Source organism: Ceratotherium simum, chromosome 5 (genome assembly GCF_057802395.1).
Source record: "Ceratotherium simum simum isolate JZ-2026a chromosome 5, ASM5780239v1, whole genome shotgun sequence".
NCBI lineage: Eukaryota > Metazoa > Chordata > Mammalia > Perissodactyla > Rhinocerotidae > Ceratotherium > Ceratotherium simum.
This window is the reverse complement of record NC_141904.1, coordinates 89,657,273-89,665,468: the sequence shown is the minus strand read 5'-3', so window position 1 is coordinate 89,665,468 and position 8,196 is coordinate 89,657,273. Positions and strand designations below refer to the sequence as shown.

Genomic DNA, 8,196 nt, shown 5'->3' with positions numbered 1-8,196 from the left:
CGGGCCCTGCGCCTGTCCCCTCCCGCCTCTTCGCGGTTCCCTCGCAGCTTCTCTGCCCCGCCGGCCTTTTCCGTTGGGGTCTCCCGGGGTAGCGGTGACTCACCGAGTTTTAGCCAGGCCTGTCTCTGGCAGAACACCCCTTGTCCTCTCCCCAACCCCATACGTAACATATGCATGTGTAGGCTACTAAGCAAGACAAAATGAATCCGCACCCATCCCCCATCCACTTAAAAAACGGAACAGTACTCGTACTCAGCTCCCCTCGAGAGATAACCAACAGCCTCAATTTTCCTCCCATTCCCTTGCTTTAGTTTTTCCTACGTCTTCGTCGCCCCAACTGGTGAGAGGGAAGCAAGTGGAGGTCGCTGGGCCACAGCTTAGGTCCCCGCACCCATGAGAAGCTTCCCCGGACTGGCATGCATAAAAACAATCGCTGGTATTTGAAATAAAAGACCCTCCCGCTGCCACCACCAGCCAGAGCACGAAACCGCCAAGATGGCGCCGGCCTCGCTCCGCCTACCTCCCGGGGAGGGAGACTGCGCAAGCGCAATGGCGGCCGGCGGGGTGGCGCAGGCCAGTGGCGTCATCCGGTGGCCGAGCTAGATGCACGTGACTGAGGCGCCGAGAAGAAGATGGCGGCGGCAGTGACGGCGGTGTGGGCCGCTGCGGGCAGCATGAGTGGCTGCGGGCTTTTCATGCGCAGGGGGGTGGCGGCGACACGTGCATGCCGGGCTGTGGTGGCCTTCACCGCGAGCCGCCGCCCGTTGCGCACCAGTCCGCTGAGCCGAGCTTTCGCCAAGGAGCTCTTTCTGGGCAAAATTGAGAAGGTAACCCCCAGCGAGAGCCGACCCTTGCTGTCTGCCCCCTCTTGGCCCTTAGCAGGAACGACTGGGGTCAGTCTTTGTCAGAGTTCCCACACCTGCGTGATCACTATACCTGAGGGGCAGGGTGTGCTAAAACTCCAGACTTTTTTTTTTCCTGGAGGCAGACGGGCCCTGAGCTAACGTCTGTTGCCAGTCCTCCTCTTTTTGCTGAGGAAGGCTGGCCCTGAGCTAACATCCGTGTCCATCTTCCTCTGCTTTATATGGCACCCCGCCACAGCATGGCTTGACAAGCGGTGCGTGGGTGCGCGCCTAGGATTCGAACCCGCGAACCCCAGGCTGCCGCAGCAGAGAGTGCACACTTAACTGCTGTGCCACTGGGCTGGCCCCTAAAACTCCAGACTCTTGAGTCCCACTAGAACCTTCCCCCGGCAGGGGGTCCTGAAGAAACCATGGTTTTGACAAGTGTTCCAGCTAATTCTTGTCAGGCCAATTTAGGAAACCCTAGGCGTGGCAATGCAGCCCTGAACTCAGCGTCCTGGCTCCGGAATGTACGGGCTTCCTCTCTGATTCCTAAACACAGTTCAGCCCGTGCGTCTCCTCTGTCAGCCTTCCGTAGCCCTTGGGCGTCCACAGCTTGGTCCCTGCGCCTCACCTTGCCATTAAGTTTGTTTAGAAGTCTGGCTCTGAGGTGCCTTCCTCACCTCATCCCTTCCATGGGTGGTACAGCCGGGTAGTAACCCAGCTGTTACCCAACAGGGACAGTTTAGTTATTAAGCACTCATTATCCTCTTGTTTTTGGAAGACTTGGATTTGAGCTGGGCTCTGTGATTTTGAGCCTCAGATCTTTCAGCTTTAAAATGACATGTTTTGCCTCACAGATGTGTTGGAAAGCCCCAATGAGATATATAGTCCGTGGAAATGCATTTTAACCTGTAAGGTACTGTGCAGATGCAAGAGGCGGCAGAGTAGGTAGTTAATGTGGCTTCAACATATTTACTAGTCTCGTACCCTTGGGCTAGTCACTTCACCTTCCTGTGCCTCACTGTGCTAATCTACAAAATAATAAGAGCAATACTTGCCCCTTCCTAAAGGTGTGGTGCAAACCAAGGAGAAATTTGTGTAAAGTGCTTTGAACTTGGCTGAAATGTTGGCTGATACTCTATTACTTAAGGAGTTATTCAGTGGTTTCTCTTTAAAGTGTTTCTCTAATCTGTCAGGCGTTACAGGCGCAGAAGCTGAAACTGACTAGGAGTGATTTGCCCTGCTAGGAAGTGCAAAGCCAAGTTTTAACGTTTGGGAAACCAGTTTTCCCAGAACCTGGGGCTGTGTGGTGCTCTATCTTGGCACTTCGTGCCTCCCAGCACATTGGTGAAGAAAGAACACAGATCTTTCATGCTTTTGTTTCTCCACGCTTCTTCCCCCATCCTCATTCTCACCTGTCAACTTTGCCTCCTACTTCACTGAAAAAATATATGCAGTCAGCTGAGAACTTCCACCACATTTACCCCCTCCTTTCTGCACATATGCGCATAGGGTCTACATTCTATTACTATGGGTGAACTCTACTGCCAGCAAAGGCCCACCTTGTCCCTAGACCATATGCGTTGTCACCTCCTCACGGGCATGCCTCCAGTAATTCCCTCCTTTCTCATCTACATCATCAGTGGTTCCCTCTCTGCTGCATCTTGAAACCATACCATTCAGGCTTTTGTCCTTAACGGTCTACTAAAACTGCTTTCATGAAAGTCAGTTGTGATCTCCATGTTGTCAAGTCTAGTGGCCTGTTCTCATTCCGTATCCTACTTGACCCATCACTGGTGTTTGACACAGTTCATCACTCCTGGCTTCTAAAAAACCCTTCTCTCCTGGTTTTTTTCTTTACTTCGTTGGCTGAGCCTTCTTGATCTCCTTCGCTGGTTCCTTCTTGGCTCCTTAACCTGTAGACATTGGCCAGTGTTTCCTACTAGCGTAGTCCGATTTGGAGTTTTATAAGGCTCAATCTGTAGACTTCTCTTTTCATCTACACCCCTTCCTTTGATCTAATTTAGTATTGTGGCTTTAAATACCATCAATATCCTGATGGCTCAAATTTATTTCTCCAGCTCAGATTTCTCCCCTGAACTCCAGACTCTTGATATCTAGCTTTCTACTCAAAAGCTCCACTTAGATGTCTAATAGGCATCTCAAATTTAGCATATCTAAAACTGAGTTCCTGGTCTCCCCACCCAATCTTCTTCCCACTAGTCTTCTTTATGGTAGATGGTGGTGACTCTGTGGTTCTACTTGTTCAGGCCAAACACTTGCAGTCACCTTTGTTGCCTCTTATTCTCATAATTCACTTTTTTTTTTTTTTCCTGAGGAAGATCAGCCCTGAGCTAACATCCGTGCTAATCCTCCTCTTTTTGCTGAGGAAGACCAGCTCTGAGCTAACATCTATTGCCAATCCTCCTCCTTTTTTTTCCCCAAAGCCCCAGTAGCTAGTTGTATGTCATAGTTGCTCATAATCCACTTCTAATCTGACCATAAATCCTGTTTTCTCTACCTTCAGGTTATATTTAGAATCTGACTACTTTTAAGCACCTCTACCCTAGAGCTCTGATTCAGGCCAACATCATCTCTCACAGCATTACTGAGGTTTGAGCAGGAATGTGGTGTCTGAGATGCTTAGAATTTTAGAATAGAAAGACCCCTTCAAGATCATCTGGGCTAGAAGCTGTCACTCTGCCCTCAGTTGGACCCTCGCTGTTCATGGAAGTTCCCCTGGAGTTACTGCAGGGACCACGGGGGAGTTGAGTGGGAGGCATTTGGGTGACCTCCCCATCCGCAGCCTCAACCAGATCAGCTTCGCTTTTATCTGTTTTACGTACTTGGTTTCTGCACTAGATTTATTTAAAAAACAGGTTCCACTGCTTTAAAAAATTTAAAAACTGCTGGTAGAAATTGAACCCAGCACCCGTGAGGCACCACGTTTGGTTTTTGTACATTGCTATCAGAGATGCATTCTTACATGCACTTGAGACCTCTCTCCCTATAGCAGTTATCTTTTGGTGGTAGTTGAAGGCCACCTAGTTACCAGGCTGTTCTGTTTTCTCATCTGGCATGCTCACTGGTACCAGAATAATCTTCCTCCAACACAGCCCATTGCTCAAGGCCCACATGAAACAGTGAGGCTGTGAAGGGGGTGGATTGAGCCTTAATATATTCAGCTAAGTATCCGTCTTTGTTCTGAGAGGCTGCAGAGTGATGAGAGTCTCACTATATTTTTCTTCTAGACCACCTTGGCCAGGGTCAGAGATGGCCTGGAGGCAGGAATTACTTTAAGTCAGCTGTCACTTTTGGATAGGGATGCACCTATAAGCCTGTAGTCCTGGGGCCTGAGAGGAGAAAACAGATTTGAGAGCATATTACTAGAGTGGACAGGCTTTGGTGGCAGATAAGATCCACAGGGGCTAGAGAGGGAAGATTGAGGACTCTGCTTTGAAGACCTTTCTTGAGACACTTGGTGAGAGATGCTGTGAGGAGAGGCAGGGCTCTTGGCGGCTGGCAGAGTGTGACCTGGGTCATCACTTCTCAGCAGCTGTGTGTCCAAATGCAAATCGTCATGTCATATTGGCAGCTAAAGTGTAGCTGGAGCCCAAAAAGCCAGAAGGGGTCAGAACACAGCAGGATGATTTCAAGCAATAAATAGTGATGGCCCAGTGGGGAATCCTGGGCCAGTCAGAAACATTGGCTGCCCACTGACTGGTTCGAGACAGAGACTTAGAGACTTAAAGCTGAGTTGTCTCCAGGCTGTGAGTTGGAGACAAGAGCAGAGCCAGTGTGTGATGCAGATAATTACAATTACTTCATGTTCCCGGACACATTATCTCTTTTGAACCTCACGGCCGCCTTCTGAGGTGTCAGCTATGATGGAAGAGAAACTGACACTGAGAAAGGCTCACTTGCCTCGGTCACACTGCGAGAAGTGGCAGGGCCTGGGTTGAGTTCAGGTGGATCTGGCTCAGCAGCCAGGCCTCCTCCAGTGACCCTGCTGCCTTGTGCGTTCGGCACAAGTAGCAGATGTCATGGAGCAGGAGGGACAGAGGCTGGAATGTGCAGCTGGATGGGAACCTGGAGAGATGTCGGACCTCGAAGCCACAGTATGCTCTTGTCAGCAGCAGCATCTTTGAACTCACAAAATAACGAATGTAAAATTTTACATTTTAGTAAAGAGCTTTCACATCCATTATCTCCCAAGATCCTCACAACCACCTTGAATTATTGAGTAAATATCAGCTGCATATTATGGGTGAGAAAATGGAAGCGTGGAGAGGCGAAGGGATTTGGTTGAGGCCACACAATTAGTGAACTGCAAATCAAGGAACAGAACCCAGGGCTTTAGAAATTGTTTTGTGGGACAGTCATCATAACTTGTTATTTATTTGTTTTTTATACTTTTATTTTTGTGAGGAAGATTAGCCCTGAGCTAACATCCATGCCAGTCCTCCTCTTGTTTTGCTGAGAAAGACTGGCCCTGGGCTCACATCCGTGTCCATCTTCCTCTACTTTATATGGGACACCGCCGCAGCATGGCTTGACAGGCGGTGCGTTGATGCGTGCCGGGATCTGAACCTGCAGACCCTGGGCCACCGCAGCAGAGCTCGTGCACTCAACCGCCTGTGCCACCAGGCCAGATCCATAACTTATTATTGATAAGGAAAGCTGATCAAAATCAGGATAAACCTGCGTTAGTCTGGAAGGAAGATGTACCTGCATGGTGGAGTCCAGCATGGGATTCCAGTGTCCTGAGCACCTTCTGAGGTTTGTCTTCTAATTCCTTCGTGAATAATGTCCTCCTGCCAGATTTGGAATTTAGCAGTTCTTTTTCCTTCACTTTTGACTGATATTACCACTATGGAAGGTTGCTAAAAATTAAATTTTTAGTAAATGTGTATCATTTTCAGAAAGAAGTTTTCCCATTTCCGGAAGTTAGCCAAGATGAACTTAATGAAATCAATCAGTTTGTGGGACCTGTAGAAAAGTTCTTCACTGAAGAGGGTATGTATGATTTTGTTTATCATTACCAGTTTCCATTTTAAGGGCAATTACTTTGGTATTTATACTAGAAGTATATACATAGAGGAAGCTCTCTTGAGTGTCATTAATCATGGAGAAGTAGTATCTATTGATAATATTTTGCTCTAAGGGTCAGCCCAATTGTAATGTAATTATAAGACATCTAGTTCAGTGCTTCTCAGTGTATCCATGGTGAAGGACCATTTCTAAACTGTTGCAGACTGACACTTTTATAAAATACAGTAAAAATGAACTAGAAAAATGAAATGGAAAAAAATCAAGGACATATAAAATACGAGCCCATTGATCATGTGCTTGGTCGTGTGGCAGTGTAAAATTGCTGTAAATGTTTCTAAAGGTTTACTGTCCTTTTTTGTACTTTGCTTATTATGAACTAGGAATAGTTGTGGACCAGCAGCCGCCTGCAGACTGCAGGGTTCCCCCTTAGAATGGTCAGCCTGCCCTTTGCAAAGGCAGCTGCCACTGCCTGAGGGAGCCCGCTGGGGAGTTCAGCCATGACAGATTGAGAGCAGTGCTTCTCCAACACTGAGGACCCCAAAGAGTTCTTGTTTATGTGGGTTTATCAATGTGTCCTATCAGAAATTAAAACTGAGAAATTAAAGAGGTGCTGTGTTCATTTATTACTTCATTTAAAAATGATAAGCCTGTTACATATTAACGTAAACAATAGTTTTAATGAAAAATATTTCCAAAACCAAAGAAAGTAGTGGAGTGGCATTGTTTTACAGTTTTGCAAATTTTTTAAATATTTGGCTTATTAGAAGACAGCTGGATTCTCATATATGTTTCTGCATTTAATCTGTGATATGTATCATGTAGCCTCTGGAACATGCCACTGTACACTCAGAATTAGAATTAAAAAGGCAAAGAATAATCTTTCGGTTATTATTAAAATAGTGTTGACTCTCTGGACTCCCGAAAGGGTCTCAGGTCCCCCCTCACCACCTCTTCCCACATGCTTTGAGAACTGCTGATCTAGATCAATAACTGTTATGTTGCTAGTTTTAAAAGTTGCTCAATTGTGAATAAATATCTTTTGTTATTTAGAAATATTTGTTTCTATTTTTGTTCTAGTGGTTATCTCACTACTTGTATCTTTTTTTAGTGCCTCAGCCCCTTGTTCTTTTATTTAAACTTTTACTATCTGGTTTGTCAGGCTTTTTTTTTTCCAGTTTTTATTGAAGTATAATTGATTTACAATAAATTGCACATATTTAAAGTGTACAATTTGATAAATTTTGGCCTATGTGTACCCCCAAGGAACCATGAACACAATTAAGGTAATAAGCGTATCCATTACCCCTGAGAGTTTTCTCGCACCCCTTTCATTCCCTCCCTGTCCCCAGGCAGCCACTGATCTGCTTTCTGTCACTGTGGATTAATTTGCGTTTTCTGGAATTTTATTTAAATAGATTCCTACAGTATATTTTTGTCCAGCTTCTTGCAGCATAACGTTGAGTTTCGTGTGTTGCATGTATCAATTCCTTTTTAAACCTGAATAGTATTTCTTTGTATGGATACACCAAAATTTGTTTATCCATTCACCTGGATGGATTTGTTTATCCGTCCATTAATTGACATTTGGTATGTATCCAGATTTTAGCTATCACAAAAAAAGGTGTTGTGAACCTTTTTCTGTGAGTCTGGTGTAGACATATGCTCGCATTTCTCTTGGGGAAATACCTGGGAGTAGAGTGTCTGGATCATCTGATAAGTGTATGTTTAACTCTTTAAGAAACTGCCAAACTGTTTTCCAAAGTGGTTACCACTTTACATTCCCACTAGTAGTATATTAGAGTTCTAGTTGCTCCGCATTTTCACCAACACTTAGTATGGTCAGTCTTTAATTTTAGCCATTCTAGTGGGTCTGTTATGGTATCTCATTGTGGTTATAATTTGCATTTCCCTAATGATTAACGATGTTGGTCATCTTTTCATGTGCTTTTTTGCCATCTCTATATCTTTTTTGGTGAAGTGTCTTTCAAATATTTTACACATTTTAAAAAAATTGGGTCGTCTTATTATTATTGAGTTGTAAGAAGTCTTTTTATATTCTAGATACAAGTTTTGTGTTGAGTATATGGTTTTGCAAAAAATTTTCCTCTAATCTGTGGCTTGACTTTTCATTTTCTTAACAGTGTCTTTTAAAGAGCAAAAGTTTTTAATGTTGATTAGGTGCAAGTTTTTCTTCCACAGGTCATGCTTTTTGTATTCCATATAAGAAATCTGCCAAACCCAAGGTCATGATGATTTTCCTCTATATTTTCTTTTAGAAGATTTATATTTTTAGCTGTTA

The 8,196-nt window shown here is 45.0% G+C and overlaps 1 protein-coding gene across 2 annotated transcripts in view; it reads left to right on the top strand.

Moving 5' to 3' along the window:
• Nucleotides 1-627: 627 nt before the first annotated feature.
• ACAD9 (acyl-CoA dehydrogenase family member 9) overlaps nucleotides 628-8,196 on the top strand; it is a 40,592-nt gene continuing 33,023 nt past the window's right edge. Inside the window, exons 1-2 of one of the 2 annotated variants that reach the window (XM_087431592.1) lie at nucleotides 628-827; nucleotides 5,768-5,861. In XM_087431592.1, coding sequence (XP_087287718.1) covers nucleotides 633-827; nucleotides 5,768-5,861 — 289 coding nt within the window. In that variant the 5' untranslated portion in view covers nucleotides 628-632. The other variant, XM_087431593.1, reaches the window with a different exon arrangement.